Source organism: Triticum aestivum, chromosome 7A, assembly GCF_018294505.1.
Source record: "Triticum aestivum cultivar Chinese Spring chromosome 7A, IWGSC CS RefSeq v2.1, whole genome shotgun sequence".
NCBI classification, from domain to species: domain Eukaryota; kingdom Viridiplantae; phylum Streptophyta; class Magnoliopsida; order Poales; family Poaceae; genus Triticum; species Triticum aestivum.
This window is the reverse complement of record NC_057812.1, coordinates 49450907-49467796: the sequence shown is the minus strand read 5'-3', so window position 1 is coordinate 49467796 and position 16890 is coordinate 49450907. Positions and strand designations below refer to the sequence as shown.

At 44.3% G+C, this 16890-nt stretch overlaps 2 protein-coding genes and 2 non-coding genes across 4 annotated transcripts; 2 read left to right on the top strand and 2 right to left on the bottom strand.

Moving 5' to 3' along the window:
• Positions 1-260: 260 nt before the first annotated feature.
• On the top strand, positions 261-333 carry TRNAA-AGC (transfer RNA alanine (anticodon AGC)). The gene has a single exon. It is a non-coding gene; the product is annotated as a tRNA-Ala (tRNA).
• A 1783-nt stretch (positions 334-2116) lies between these two features.
• LOC123147103 (uncharacterized) lies at positions 2117-3291 on the bottom strand. The gene has a single exon (XM_044566342.1). The coding sequence runs from the start codon at positions 3074-3076 to the stop codon at positions 2183-2185; it is 894 nt and encodes a 297-aa protein (XP_044422277.1). The 5' UTR covers positions 3077-3291; the 3' UTR covers positions 2117-2182.
• Positions 3292-7080: 3789 nt separating this feature from the next.
• TRNAG-CCC (transfer RNA glycine (anticodon CCC)) lies at positions 7081-7151 on the top strand. The gene has a single exon. It is a non-coding gene; the product is annotated as a tRNA-Gly (tRNA).
• Positions 7152-10936: 3785 nt separating this feature from the next.
• Positions 10937-13150, bottom strand: LOC123154460 (F-box/LRR-repeat protein At2g43260-like). The gene is made up of 2 exons (XM_044573190.1): positions 12958-13150; positions 10937-12436 (listed from the first exon to the last, which is right to left on the bottom strand). The coding sequence occupies exon 2, from the start codon at positions 12422-12424 to the stop codon at positions 11279-11281; it is 1146 nt and encodes a 381-aa protein (XP_044429125.1). The 5' UTR covers positions 12425-12436; positions 12958-13150; the 3' UTR covers positions 10937-11278.
• Between the last annotated feature and the right edge of the window lie 3740 nt (positions 13151-16890).

Here is a 16890-nt window from a genome sequence, read left to right as displayed (position 1 = left end):
TTTTTGGAAAAAAAAATTTGTGTGTGTGGAAGGGAGGCAAACCCCGGCGTCTCTGAAATGTATATCTCGCTTACAAGACGAATTCAACTATTCTTGCATCGAAAATAAGAGAAGAGTAAGAAAGTTAGAATTACTCACTGTCACGATTTCATCCAAATTGAACAGTCTTCAGTGAAAATGGGTGTCCCTCTGCAGTTTGGACCTTGCATTGCAACTGCGCCAGCTATTGACATTTCTTCGGAAGGATTTGCAACATAAAAGGGGATGTAGCTCAGATGGTAGAGCGCTCGCTTAGCATGCGAGAGGTATGGGGATCGATACCCCACTTCTCCATTTTCTTTTTTGCAGATCTGAATATACTGTGAAAAAACACTCAGTGTTACTTTTGCAGACTCGCTAAACAGCTCTTATCAGTCAGTCAACTTCTCTTATTACCATCGTGATTTTGTCACCATCCTTTTATGTAGAGAAAAGATATAACAAAATGATACTCAGAGATACAATTACAGCATTCTAGAAAGAAGAAAAAGCTCATCCAAATTTATTCAGTCAACCAATCTCGCCAATGCAGCATCGACATCAAGACACGGTTACAACATTCCAGGAAAATAAACAGCTCTTATCTGCACAACAGGCTTCTATTTACGGTACCTATCAATAAAGCCAGTTCCTGAAATGTTGAACATTCCCAAACAAATGGTCAACGCTGAGCTGCGGCCTCAGTATTATGCTTCACCAAATATCACCATCACTAGAAATTGTTGATCCACATACTGAAGAAGATGAAGCAAAAATCCAAATCTCAACCACACAAGCAACATAACACTGAAATCACTTGATTGTCCATCTGATGTGACATGAACTTGGAGAAAATAAACAGGTCAAATGATCACCATCGTTTTTACATAATTGGACATCATGGTCAGCCTATCGCCATGTAAACTACAAATCTTCATCCAGACAAACATGAACTTGGAATTAGCTCATTTACCTGGTACATGAGAGAACATATTCAGTTCTTTTCAAGTAAAAGGGACAAGGCCACGTTCAACTCCGATGGAGATGCAAAACAGAACACAATATATCGGCTTCAACTCTCAGCGGATCAAACCATAACAACCTAATAGCATCGCCGAGCACCAGCAGCGAATCGGTTAAACACAAACGAAAAACGCAAGACATGCATGCAACAGCAGCCTTACAGAAAAAAAAACACCAGCCAGCAACAAATCCAAGACATATCACCATTGTACCAAGCTCTTTCCATATAACATGTCATAGTCAATGAACTGTAGCAGGAAAAGTAAGAACGAAGAACAGAAGACATGGTTAATTTTGCACATCTTAATGACTTGGGCCCATTAACTAACAAAATCAATGACTCAGATTAATTATGTATTCTTACCTTTTTCTCCCAACTTGGGCAGAAAGATTTACAAGATTATATACCACCAAAGTACCAAGCCTTTTTCTCCCAACTTATTTCTAGACACATAACCAACAGCCAACCTCTTTTCTCGAAAATAGTGAAAGTCAATGAAACAGAGTACTCCCTCTTCATCGCTATCAGAAACAAAACACTATAGTGATACTGCAGAAATATCTATGTTGCCATTTTTTCTACAATGGCTGTATTGAAGTGGCAATTAGAAACAAAACACTGTAGTAACAATCAGACACATAAGCAGCTTCCCCCGGATGTATGAGAAAAGACATCTACACACAAAGAGCAGGAGCAAGACCAACCAGCTGCCAAAAGCAATAGGAGCGAAGTGTGCACTGAACATGAAAGATCGGAATATTAAACTACAGAAGGGAGCATCTAACTAACCATTCCAACAACTAAATGTAATAATTTCTCATGAAAGAATTAGCATTTCAAACTGCAACCATTCCTTTTGTGCTTCTTAATACTGCAAACTTTAAAGTAGAAACGGGGGAGAACGGTAGAGCAGTTCTATAGCATAGATATTCCATTGTTTAGAGCACTAACAAGATGCTCAAGATAGGTAGGATAACTAGCACCACGTGACCATAGCACAAATGCTACTTCAGACATATAAAGTGTTCAGTTCTACTAGTAGTAATAAAAGGTAGGAACAAAAGGCATGCTTCATATGGCATAGATACTCCAAGAGCACAGCAACAACTTGTCCGAGGCAATAAGATGGAGCACGGCAACTTATAGCACTATGAGGAATGGATGCTCCTTCACATCATCATCTTCTTGTGTCTCAAACAACGGAAGTGAGATCATGCTCTCTTGGAAACGATGTCTGGTAAGTATCTGCTTGTTTCCATGTTCTTCACTTTCCACATTTCCTAAAAACACACCATCAGTGTCGCAATGCAATAGACGGTCAGGACGCTGCTCAATCAACAGCTCATGCTCATTGATCACAGCCATACTAGGGCGATATATCACCCCCAAATTAAGCGGTGGTGATGCCTCCATCGTAAACAAGCTAATCCGGTACTGAAAGCCCCATGTCTCAGCATCATAGTCCTGCAACACCCAAATATCGAAAGTGATGCTATCACAGGTGGTGTGCCACAAAGCAAGGGATCCACCCATGTCCAACAATGACACCAAAGCACCCAACTCTATTGGGCGGCTCATCTGCCGGAATGTCTCAGCTACGCTGTCAAATACAGTCAAGTTGAGGCCAAATGCCCAGTGCAAGCTACCACGATGGTGGACTGGTGGACAATAGGGGGACTGGGTGACATGAAGCGTGTGTTGTGAAACTGTCGGACACTGGATGCATCTTGGCTGATTTGATCCCACCGTGAGGACGAAGTACTCGGGTGACTGTACTGGGACACCAGAGCTGATCAGTCTGGAGTATGACACCCAGAGAACCCGGTACTCTCTAGATGTGTGGTGCTGGTAGAAGGCGACTACGGCGATGACGCTGGCGCCTGGTCGTTGTGGAGGATGTGGCAGGGAAGCACACTTGCGGGTGGTCGGATTGCAGATGTAGAAATTGGATTGCTGCCCCAGGATGAGGAGCGCCCGTCGCAGGCACGGTGTATAACAGCGGGTTTTGTAACAGCATAACGGAGGACGGGCCATATCTTTTGACCATTAGAGGCTCTGGCGATGTGGCAGAAGCCCTTTCGTCGTTGTTCAATGATGGGGAGTGACGGCTGGCGTCGGTGATGGTCGAGGATGAACGCGTTGGTGGAAGTGCCGTTGTGCCACGACTTGCGGACAGCACGGCAGCGGAGCACATCTTTGGGCGGCAACCGGGCAAGGATCTCATCGATGACAAGCCACTCGGGCAGGTCGTCGAAGATGGTCATGCTGATAAGAAAAGAAAGATGCAAACATTAGTACGACACATGAAAAAGGATGAAAAGGGATTTCCGAAAAATCACTCGGATGATATGTTCTGTTTCATCACTCGTTTTTTGGACAGCTATATCTATCAGCCGATACGTGCAAACAACGAAAAAATAGTGTGCTACAAGGTTTTGAGCCGCCCTTCTCCAGATGCTATACACGTTATAGCATGCTGTATTTGAAAATAGCATTTAGCATAAAAATGTTCAATATATCCCAGAAATGATAAATATGAGGCATAATCGATTTGAGTAGAAGCACAAAGTCAGCCATTGCAGTCGACCCAATTTCAAGCTAAAGTTTGAACCCGCCGCTCTCTCTTCCCTACTTCCTCTCCATCCCCTGTAGACCGGCGGCGATCACCACACCTTCCCGACTCATCAAGCCAGCAGTCAGATCCGCCAAGCGCCCAAGCCTGGCCTAGGATTCGTCGGCCCCTATATTTGCTTACTGTAACATTTTCACACATTTAAATTACTGTCTACATTTTTATAGTACGAGCATTTACACATCTAAAATGTAGATTGTACTACTTGCATTTCTGATGAAATATTTACGCGTGGCTAAAATGTAAGCTTTGCTATTAACATCTGTTATTGTATAAAATTTATGCAAATCTAAAACGTAAATTTCACTAAATCTGAAAAGGAACATTCTGAAAAAGTCGAAGGAGGGGGTTTACTCTGCCCTGGAGGACGGTGGAGCGGCGATTTCCAGCGGCGTCGCGATGTGTTCTGTTCCCGGCGGCGTCTCCTGGCGATCTGCGAGGGGGGATACGGGATACCAATCAAGAGAAACCTGGCACGGGAGCAAGAGAGTCACCACGCAGAGACGAAACCTTACATCTGGTTTTTCTTCTGGGGCGAAAATCAGAGTGTTTGGCGTAGTTTGTATGGAGGATGAGGGAGGATGGGCGGCGTCTCTGCAGCGGCGGTCGATGAGACCAGACGAGCTGTGTGCAGGTTGGAAACTGATGCGGGGAGAGGAGCGGCCGCTTTGACGGAAAGGGTGATTATCTTCTGCTAACCCTAACCTCAACAGGGGACACATATCAAGTCCTTTTTAGGCGCTGTCAAAAAAAATTCCCTTTTTAGGAAAACTGAAAACATAGAAGACAGAAAGAAAAACAGAACATTTCCAATGCAGCGTTGCACATGGTAACTCATGTTGTGAATTTTGACTGGATGCACAATTGTTGATACTCTCTTCGATCCATATTACTTATTGCTCAAATGATATGGATCAGAGAGGGTAGACGAAAATGTTTCGCGGCACCCGTGTCGCTCCGTTCGGGCCCACACGGGAGGCGACCAACCCTAGCGCTGCCAGTCCTTCCCCTCTCCTCTCAGCTCTTTTCCTTCACTATATGGTGCTATTCCATGTAAATCTATTCTTGCTAATAAGCATATGAAAATTCATACTGCATGTCCTGTGTGCCAGGTGTATACTGAAGACATTCGGCATGCTTTATTTGAATGTGACCGAGTGCAGATGGTTTGGGAAAAATCTGGGTTTTTATTGGAAAAAGTTGAGAAATCTCTGAATGTTGATAGGGCCGGTTCGGCTGTACTGGAGGAGCTGATTTGTACTTCAATTGATGACCCATTATATCTTGCTCAAATCCCTGTATCATGTTTGATTGCGGTGGCTACTTGGTTCCTTTGGTGGGAAAGGAGACAGTGTGCAAAAGGAGAAAAGATACCTGAACCTGAACGTTCCGCCCTATCAATACAAGCTCTTGCTCTTAACTTTTATCGGGCAGGCACTGTTCAACATCCGGCAAGAGAGGTAATGTGGGCTAAACCACCGCAGGGTACAGTCAAGTTGAATATAGATGTATCATTTGAGTATGAACGGGAGTACTGCTTCCATTGGCGCGATCTTGAGAGATGATGTTGGCGATTTTATTGCAGCCGAGGTCTTCTATATGGGTAAAACAATTGATGCATATACATCGGAAGCTATGGCTATGAAGAAGGGTCTACAACTTGCAGATTCTCTGGGTATTCATAAACTGCTCGTTCACATTGATTGTGCAGAATTGGTCAAGGAGATTAATCAAGGAGCAGTTAATTCAGTAGCGACCCCTATTCTTAATGACTGCTTTGAGATTTGTAATAATTTTGGCCATGTTAGTTTTGAGCATTGTGCGCGTGAATCGAATCGCGTGGCTCATGAGCTAGCTAGAAGGGCTAGGGTTGATCCTCCGGTGTGTGTGGACGGACAATCCTCCCTCCTTTATCCGTAGCCTTTATTTTGGATGATTTGTCGTTATTCGGGATGAAATAAAGCTAGCCATGATGGCATTTCCTCAAAAAAAAAAAGGGGCAGCTGGCAAGCTCGCGCGCCACAAGGACGGCTGCGGTGAGGCGGTCTCCCCATGCGGTTTGTTAGGAAGTGGATGGCACACCCAGCTCCGGGGGTGGGAAAGTTTGTTGACTCAAATCTGACCGTCCTAGAGACAGCGACACTCATGGTGGCTTCACATGTGGATTCGGCCAGGGAAACTCATGTGGGGGGGGGGGGGGGGGGCTCGAAAGTTGAGGTGGCGGCCCCAGGTGGCGACGACAGGAACGTCCTTTTGATGGGGCTTGTTGTCAGTGTTTCAATCGACTCTTTCGGCCTGCATGATCGGCGAGGAGCCGATGATTGGAGGTGTGGTGCTCTGGTTCTCTGTTGGCTAGGCACCTTCTCGAAAGAGGCCAGTTGCAGTTTGTGTGTTATCGTCCTTCCCCCAGATTTGGACTTTGGACGCTCGTCGGTTAAAGATAGTGGTCGGAGGGAAGTCCTGGGGATCACGGTGGGTGGATTATTTTGACCATCAATGACGACCACAATGATGACGGTGCTACATGCGCCACTTCCCCTCTTGAAGGTGTCGTCAAGGTACTAGTCCCCACCTTCCATTCCCGCTCCTTGGGAGAAAATCTCGGTTGTACATTGGACGACGAGAACGCTCCAGCGCTGTTCCCCTCCTTGGAGGTTTCGTATGTGGAACATAGAAGTCAGTGTTTGAGTTGGTGCGATTTCGGAGGTTGATGTTCTAGATTGTCTATTTTCATGATCAAACCAGCTATGTGGTGGAATTGGTGTGCTTTGGTATCAGGCATTCCCTTCTTGCGGCCCAGTTCGTCGGAAGGTCATCCCCTTTGAGCATAGGCAAGAGGGGAGAGGTTTCCCTCTACGACCATATTGTCGTGCCAAGGATGTCGGTAGCTTAGTGTTCCATTAAGGCTGGTTCATGTCCTCTTGGTTGTCGTTCTACTAGCATTGTGTCTTCTTGTCTTCTCAGGTTTGCATCATCTCCAATCGGCAATTTGAGTCTCTCATGTGGCTGTGGGCGATATCAATTAGTGTGGAGTTCTTGATTTGCAAAGGGATGTCTTGTTGGACCCTCCCATGTTTCCTGGCAGCATATGGCTTCTTCGGTTTCCAGTGTAAACCTCTGTCTATGTCAACAATGTGGCATCCTTCGAGCCGGGGCAAGAGAAGGCAGTTTTCATTTGCAGTTTTGCACCTGCTTTGGTTAACATGGTTCTTGCATGGACGTTACATGGTATATCAGATCTTAAATTACTAAAAGCAACGTAAAAGGGGATTAGCTCAGATGGTAGAGCGCTCGCTTAGCATGCGAGAGGTATGGGGATCGATACCCCACTTCTCCAATTCTCAATTTTTGTTCTTTTTCACATGGCCTGGTCTATGAGCTGAAGACAAAACATATAACCATCAAGGCGCATCTGGTGTAGTGGTATCATAGTACCCTCCCACGGTACTGACCAGGGTTCGATTCCCTGGATGCGCATTTTTTTAAAAATTTTCAATTAATTTTTTGTAAGTTCAAGTCCTACATCTGAATCGGCTTAATTATCACTAATTTTTGTAGATAGATAATGGAAACATCATGGTAAAACTGTCACCATGCAAGCTACAAATCTTCATCCAGATAAAGAATTAGTACATTTACGTGGTCCATTGTTTTGGGTGAAATAAAAGGAACAAAACCAGGTTCCACTATGATGAACAAAAGCGTTAGCCAATACTAATCCTGGTCACATAAGCAGCAGCAAAGAAAGACCACACTTGCAACATTTATATATATCACCAAAGTACCAACCTTTTTTCTCCCAACAGGTGAAAGTCAATCAACCAAAGTCCATAACGTATTCCGACCACCATTTACCCGGTTCTGGACGTAGCTATAACCAAAGATTATATCCTGAACAAAGTCCGTACTTCCCAGAAAACAAAAACAATAGTCATAGTATTGAAGTAGCAATCTGACACATAACAGTGGTTAGTGATCAAATCACTTGCCACATAAGCAGCAGCAAAGAAAGACCACACTTGCAACATTTATATATATCACCAAAGTACCAACCTTTTTTCTCCCAACAGGCGAAAGTCAATCAACCAAAGTCCATAACGTATTCCGACCACCATTTACCCGGTTCTGGACGTAGCTATAACCAAAGATTATATCCTGAACAAAGTCCGTACTTCCCAGAAAACAAAAACAATAGTCATAGTATTGAAGTAGCAATCTGACACATAACAGTGGTTAGTGATCAAATCACTTGCCACTGTAGTAAATCATGCTGCTGAGCACCAAATCAAGTGCAGCTTCCGAAATATGCCTGCTAAAAAGATATCTCCACACAAAATAAGGAGCGGCCAGTTACCGAAATCAGCAGGATCAAAGTGTGCACTGAACATTAAAGAGTCAAATATTAAGCTACAGAAGGGAGTATCTGAACCCTCCATTTCAACAGCTACAATGACATAACTTCTCGCCAAGGAACCAGCATTTCATACTGCAACTGTGTCATTCGTGCTTTTTAACAATGCAAGCTGAAAATAATCAGGGGAGAACAGTACAACAGGTCTATGTCATAGATGCTCCACTGTTTAGAACACTAGATGATACTCCGCACGTTGTTGCAGGAATATTTGCAATACATTTCGATGATATGTGATTTTTATGGAACGTGAATAGTGATATTACGTAAACTAAAATTGCAAATTCATACGCTTTATTGTGTTTGATTAATGTATTGTAAAATATTTAATATATGTTTGCATGTTGAGGTGGACATTTTCATGTGCATGAATGCATGTTGTGGTGGGCCTTTTGCCATGCATGTTGCTTGATGATGTGGCATGCTTGCATGTTGAGAGAAATATGTTAGTGGGGGCTAGCTATTTAGATATAGAAGATTAGCATGACGCTCAAGATAGCATAACAAGCACCAAATGGTGATCGCAGAAGAAGTGCTGCTCCGCCATACAAATACTCCCTCCGTCTCATAATATAAGAGCGTCTTTGACATTACACTAGTGTCAAAAACGCTCTTATATTATTGGACGGAGGGAGTAGTTAAGTTCATGTGAGATAGATGCTCCCAGGGCACAACAGGTGAACAAGTAGTCGAAAACATTAAGTTGGAGCAGGGCATCTTATACCACCATGGGGTATGGAGATACAACTTCTTCTCGTGTCTGAAACATTGGATGTGAAGACAGGCTCTCTTGGAGGCGATATCCAGTAAGAGTCAAGCTGTACCCATACTCTTCAAATCCCAAATTTCCTATAAACACACCATCAATGTCACAATGCAACAGACGAAGATGCTTCTCAATCAACAGCTCATGCTCGTTAATCATAGCCACCGTAGGGTAAAATCCCATCCCCGAATTAATCAGTAGTGATGTCTCCATCTCTAACAAGGTAATCCGGTATTGAAAGCCCCATGTCTCGACATCATAGTCCATATCCAACAATGACCCCACAGTTAAGGATGGCACGGCACAAAGGAAGGGCACAGCCCATATCCAACAATGACCGCAGATCGCCAAACTGTCCTGGGCAGCTATCTGCCAGAATGTCTCAGCTACGGTGTCAAATACCAATATGTTGAGGTCCGTTGCCCAATGCAGATTACTACGAAGGTGGACTGGTGGACAGTGGGAAGACCAGGTAGTGATAAAGTCTCTTCTGAAACTATCCACCATTTAATGCATTTGGCTGGTCCGAACCAACCGTGAGCACGAAGTAATCAGGCAACTCAACTGTGATGTCACTCCTGGTGGTTATCGAGTATGATACCCAGAGCACCCGGTGTTATCCAGATGTATGGTGCCCGTAGAACCCCGACTATATTCATGCCTGGCCGTCGTGGAGGATGTGGCACGGACGCACATTTGTGGGTGGCTGGGTTGCTGCGACGAGATGATCAGGAGGCCATCACACACGGCATGGTGTATAATTGTGTCAAATGTGCATCGGATGACCAACCGTATCTTCTGACCAATTGAGGCTCCACACTGGCAACACTAAGGACGGCAGAGCGGTAGATGCCATCTCCATGTTTGATGATGGGAAGAGAGGCCTGACGGCGATGGTGGTTGAGGATGGGCACGTCGGTGGAAGTACTGCTGAGCCACGACTTGCAGACCACACGGCAGCGGAGTACGTTTCTAGAGGGCAGCCAGATGAAGATCTCGCCAACAACAAGCTACTCTGGTCGGCCGTCAAGCACAGTCGCGCCGCTGCTGTTCGGCATGCTGATAAGTAGAAAAGAAAAAGGAAAACATTAGTAATATACAGCAGACGTCGACATATTCACGTCTCGCTGAAGGACGTGAGAGGATAAAATAAAATCAGAGATAAAACTTATCATTATCTTGGATACTTAGTAATTTTCCGGTGCTAATAATTGTTCAATCCGGAAAAAGAACTGCAGATACACCACCATGCACCATCATACATTCCTGAACAATTGATCGATGTTCATCTTTATATATGCTTCACCAAATGTCACTGAACATCACTGAAATTGATGTTTTCTTTTGTTGAGGGAATCACTGAAACTGATGTCGGTTCCATTCCGATGAAAATGGAACCAATACACAGGCTTCAAACCAAAACAACCTAGCAGCAGCGCATTCCAGCAAACCATAGCATGCTGATCAAGATAGCACCAAACCCTAGATCCAAAAGCAGCAAGCAGGAAAGAAAAGACCCCCGCAAAGGTTCCAGGATATCACCAAAGCCTTTTCTCCCAGCAGGTGAAAGTCAACTAATAATGGTTCATAACGGGAAAAAAATGACAATGCATGTACTGGATTAACAATCAAACACAAAACCATGGATGGGCCTGCACAGCATGAGCGCAGATGCAGCTTTGATGCGTTTGGTGGCCCGAATGGACAGTTTTACCTGCACCGCGGATCCTTGAGGCACCACTATCACCAGCCTTCCAGCAGACTACAAGATGATGATTAAGAAGACATATCTTGTAACTTATGCCTTTCAAAAGAAAGGGAACCCTGGACACAAAAGCAACAGCAAAGCTCTTTTCTCCGAATGGTTAGTCAATGAAAGAAAATACTTGTCGGTTTCTTTTTAAAAATAGCTGTACTGAAGCAGCAATCAGACACAAAACAGTAGTGGTGAACAAATTACTTACTGCTGTAGTAACAATCAGAGACAAAACCATGGTGAGCACAAAATCACAGCCAGCTTCTCAAATATACCTGAAAAAAGACATCTCTACACAAAGAGTCACGCGACCAGATGCCAAAAGCAATAGGACCAATGTGTGTACTGAACATGAAACATCAAAATATTAAGCTACAGAAAGGAATAACTATAGTATCCATTTCAACAAAAAAATGCCATAACATCTCATGGAGGAATCGGCCATTCCAAACTGCAACCACGCCATTCGTTGTTTTTAACATTGCAAGCTGAAAGTAAACATGAGAGGGGAGAACAGTAAACGATTCTGTAGATACTCCATTGTTTAGAAGTTACAAGTTACAACATCAAAGTACTGAATGGTAAGAATACAAGCATGGCCCATATGGGACAGATACTCTATGGGCACAGCAAACAACTAGAACAAAGCATTAACATGGAGCACGGCATCTTTATAACACAATGGAGAATGGGGGCTCCTGGTTCACAGCTTCTTCTTCCTGCATCTCAAACAATGGAAGTGAAATCATGCTCTCTTGGAGGCAATGCCGAGTAAGTGTCCAGCAGGATAAACGCTCTTCGCTTTCCACATTACCTAAAAACACACCATCAATGTCACAATGCAACAGATGGTGAATATGCCTCTGGATCAACAGCTCACGCTCATTGATCAGAGCCATCCTAGGGATAGATTGGAACATCCAATTAATCGGTGGTGATGCCTCCATCCCTAACAGGTCAATCCGGTAGTGAAAGCCCCAGGTCCCGGCATCATAGACCTGCAACACCCAAACATCTAATGTGGCGCAGTCAGGGGCGACGTGGCACAAAGCAAGGGCCTCGCCCATATCCAACAATGACACCATATCGCCCAACTGTGTTGGGCGGCTCGTCTGCCGGAATGTCTCGGCTACGGTGTCAAATACTGTTATGTTGAGGCCCATTAGCCAGTGCAGGCTACCACGATGGTGGACTGGCGGACAATCGGCAGACCGGGTAGCAGGAAAATACTTTTGTTCTGAAACTGTCGGCCATTGGATGCATCTTGGCTGGCTCGATCCCACCGCGTGGATAAAGTAATCAGGCAACTGAAATGTCTCGTAAATCCTAATGGGTTTCGTGTATGACACCCAGAGTATCCGGTGTTCTCCAGATGTGTGGTGCCGGTAGAAGCCGACTACGTCGATGAAACTGAAGCGTGGCCGTAGTGGAGGACGTGGCAGTGAAGCACACTTGAGGGTGGCTGGATTGCAGATGAAGAAATTGGCTTGCTGCGACACGATGAGGAGGCCATCACAGGCGGCTTGGAGTTGGAATTTTGTAAAGGAGCCTTCATACCGGATGACAGGCCGTATCTTTAGATCATTGCAGCCTCCGACGACGCGGCAGATGCCCAATTTGTGTTGGATGATGGGAAGCGAGGGCTGGCGACAGTGGTGTCCGAGGTTGAACGCATCGGTGGATGTGCCGCTGCGCCACGACTTGCGAACGGCACGGCAGCGGAGCACATCCTTGGGCGGCAAGCGGACAAGGATCTCGTCAACGACGAGCCACTCGGGCAGGTCGTCGAAGGCGGTCACGCTGCTGCTGCCCTGCATGCTGATTGCTCGCTGACAGGGAAAAAGAAGAAGAATCAAACATTAGTACAGCGCTCGAAAAAGATGAAAAGGGATCTGCTAAGAAATCACTCCGGGTGGTATTTTGTGTTATGTTCCTCTGTGACAAAGATCGTCGGTGCTGTTTCCCCATATCTTTGCACTAACAAATTGTTGCGCCCTTGACGCTAAGAAAAATGTAGACTGTACTATTTGCATTCATGTTGTACACGCCCTCTGATCCTAACATTCACGTATCTAAAAATGTATGTAAAAGATAGTAGTATAACCATTTTAATTGTACAATCTACACAAACCTAATATGGAAAATTCGCTAAAAATATGAAAAAGCACCATCCTGATGAGCTCAAAGCCCAGCAGTAGAAGGTGCGGTGGGGAACCAAAAAAAAACGCTCCAGTGATTCCGGAGAAAATGGACGGATTTGGCGCAAGAAGAAACAACTGCTCCGGCGATCTATGGATCTACCGGCTTAAACTAAAGGAGAGAATGGGCGGAAAGAGCCGAGGGGGTTTACTCTGGAGCGGGCTCTGGCGGCGATTTCCGGCGGCACCGCGACGGTGCTCTGTTCCCGGCGGCGGCTCTGGACGGGAGGACACGGACGATCTGGGTGGGGCGGAGATATTAGACCAGCAATTAATAGAAACCCTTCCTCTGCACGGGCGGATAGAGTCACCACGCAGTCACGCCCGAAAGCTTCCCGGTGAAGATGGCAGTGAGCGGGCGGTTTTGGGAGCGAAAATCCCGAGGAAAAATGGCGGCCAGAGTGTTGTCTTCTTGACGACGCTAGCGTGAATACTTTTTTTTTAGCATCATTACAGACACAAGCGCTCATATACACGCACATACATTCATCCCCATGAACGCACACACGCACACCCTACCCTATGAGCACCTCCGAGAGACTGAGCCGGCATATCATCTTGAGATTTACGAAGTCACCGTAGGCGCCTCGTCGTCGACGGGAACGTCTCCTCCCACTGAAAGCGCATCGCCGGAAATCCTGAAATAAATCCAGGAATAATGCGGGCACCAGGATTTGAACCCTAGTGGGTTGGGGATACCAGCGTGAATACTTGATACGTATCGGAGACGTGATACAGAAATACGTCGGATAAGCCAATTTTTTTGAAAACTAAACTAGGATACGGGGATATGTTCATGGTGTGGGCAACGCTACCCGTCCGCCGGCGGATAGCGCTAAAATATCAACCACCTCTTGTACCGTCCGATAGACATAGAATTAGCCATCAGATCTCCCCCAATCGTGCGCGCCCCGAATTGCAACAAGCCGGTTGTTGCACTTCTTCCTCTGATAGTGTGAAGCGAGCGGTCCGTTTCGTTTCTCTAATTTTCTGTAACAATACTCTTGTTGTGAAACCTTCTCTTCTCTAAATTCCTGCAATAAGACCTTTATTGTGAAACCTCCTCTTCTTTAATTTCCTGCAACAAATCTGTTGTTGCAAAACTTCTTCTTCTCTAATTTTCTGCAACAAGACCCTCTTCTTGCGAAACCTATTCTTCTCTAATTTCCTGTAAAAAGAGCTTTGTTATGAAACCTCCTCTTCCCTAATTTCTTGCAACAAGTCAGCTGTTGCAAAACCTCTTCTCTAATTTTCTGCAACCAGACCCTTGTTGCAAAAATTACAAACACACCTCCCGCCGTATCTAATTTTCTGTAACAAGATCCTTGTTGCAAAAATTGCAACAACAAAAATTGCAATAATATCTCCCATCGCGTCGCGCATTGGTACGGTCTTCGTTCGCTGCCGTCGTTCCGCAACAACACTGTTGTTGCAGAAACTTGTTCCAAAGGTAGTACATGGCATGGCAGTGAACACAACACCATATCTATTTTTTTACGTACAAAAAAGGTATTAGTAGCCAGTACTAGACTACTAGTACATGGCATGGCAGTGTGTCTCCATTCTAAAAAATTATAAACAAGTCAGTAGCATTCGACAGTGGGCGTATCTGTAGCTTGAGGAAGAAAGAGCAGACAAAACAAGCAACGTGTTGGTTGGTTTCGCGGCGGCGGGTGCGCTCAGAAAAAAAGGGACGTTGCAGTGGGCTCCCGCCTGGATATGTGGTTGGCAGGGGAGGCGGCTGATGCCTGTGCGTTATCAGCCGGTGGAAAGCGAGCGTTTTCCTATGTTCATGCCTCAAATAGAATTGCCACTTTTTTCTTGCATTTGGTCCACTTTTTTTATTGCAAATTTTTGTAGGTAGCTTACCAAGCTGACAGTGGGATTTCTCTAAGTTTGCTACCGTCAATCAGTCCATCGGCTCTCTCTCTCTCTCTCTTGCCTCATCTTTCAACTGAACAAGAATATCGACATTCACGCCTTTTGACATGAACTCGTGCCGATGTTGGAATCTTCAAAAAATGTGCCTTTACTCTTGAGGGGATTTCACTTGAACAAAGGGTTTCATGTATCCAAATCGTATCGCAACAGCATCCCACGAGTATCAAACATTATTTTACTCTTTTTTTAAATTAAAAAAATAAAAGGCTACGTATGAGATACGTATCCGGGGTAGTATTCAGCTGGATATGCGTAATTTCTGAAGTATCCGTGCAATCGTAGGCGGTGGCAGTGGGAAACCCGGAGAGTATCATACCAACTTCCACGTACACTACCATGATCTCATTTAGAAAAAAACAATTTTAATTGTTTCAATTTTTTGGGAAAATATGTTAATGCTCATAAGGAATATGTCTTTCCCTAAAATTTTCTTGTTCAAATTTGAAATGCACATTGAGAAGAAAAAAAAGGCAAATGCAAATGTGAATAGCGTCAATTTTGCTTTTGTCTTTTTGTGAACTATTCGTGCTAGATTTATCATTTTTGTTTCTCAATGTGTATTTTTGAATTTGGATCTGACTTTTGTAGGGGTTGTAGATACATACCTCATGAACATTCACAAAAGGAAAATCAGAAAATTATGATTTTTTTTCAGGGGTATGATTTCAGAATTAAGAACATGGAGGAAAAACACATGATTCATATGACATGGACTTCCCATGGATGTTGTTCCATTGCAACTAATTGGAACATGATCAATGGACGATTTTTCGGATCTGGTGAACAAGGTATCCTTGAGTCTCTCGTCTAGGTGGTGTTGCCTGCGGCGGCAGCAATGGCGTATTTTGCTGCCAAATATTACGAATGTCGAGGTTATAGTTTGCAGGATTTGTTGGCACAACGGAGGTTGTGGCAGTTTATCATTGTAGTTTGGTCCTGGGACTTAATCTCCATCATGTCAATGCTGCCTCCGGAGCTAGCATGAGCTGGTTCGTGGATATGTGGCTCTTCCGCAATGACAACTTCTTCTCCAGGGGCTGATCCTATAGAACTGTGGATTTCATAACTTCCTTCTGCAATCAACAACGACGGGCCGACTGGCTTTCTACATTGGAGCGATAGGCGGTGTTGTGCCATTGGCCTATTCAAGGGGATGAAGACGATGGGCCCCAAGCGCTTCAATGTAATTTCTCTATTTTTCTAATGGTGTTTGCACTATTTGTTTGGTTAACATATTCGAGTGTTTTTTCACAAATTATCAGTCAAATCGAATATGTCATACTCAAAAAATAAGAAAAAGGTCAAGATAATATTATAATGGAAGCGACATTGATGGAATCGTCGAGTTGTTAGAACTTTACAAAGGAAGCGACGTTCACTCGCATCTCCCCAAATACTCTTGTTGCCATGGTATAAATAGTACTACCTAGGTATTAAAATTGAACTACAAAAATGTCTTATATTTTGATACAGACAAGTAATTATCATCATCGATAAAGACCACACTTGATCTTATTTGTCATTTCTCTCTAATATTAATCACAATACACATATCTCTAAAGGCTTTAAAATCAGGTAATCATCCTTTAGGTTTTGAGCACTGCATAAACTGAATAGGCCAATGGCACCATCTACAATACATATTAGTCTGCACTCTGCAGTGCAAGATCTACAAGTAATAAATCTAAATCTACTTTTGTGACATCATGGGGATGTAGCTCAGATGGTAGAGCGCTCGCTTAGCATTTTTAATGCAGAACTGAAATACATACTGTGGATTGTGAACTGCAAATATTTGCAAACTCCAAATCTTACGAACGTGGGCAGACTCCTTTTAGACATAGAAGGAAAAACATGCGCACAAAAATTTGCTGCATACCAAAGCAAGTGTGATTACAATAATCACAGGCCAAAAGAGCAAAATACCACCATCATGATTTTGTTACCGTCCTTTTTCTAAAAAAAAGGAGGAGCAAAATGATACTCGGAGACAGTTACAGCATTCCAGAAAACAGAAAACTCGTCTGTATGTTCAGCCTTACACCCAACCAAATTTATTCAGTCAGTCAATCTCACCAATACAGCATCCAGATTTCAGGAAAAAGAACAGCCCTTATCTACACAACAGGCTCCTGATCACAGCA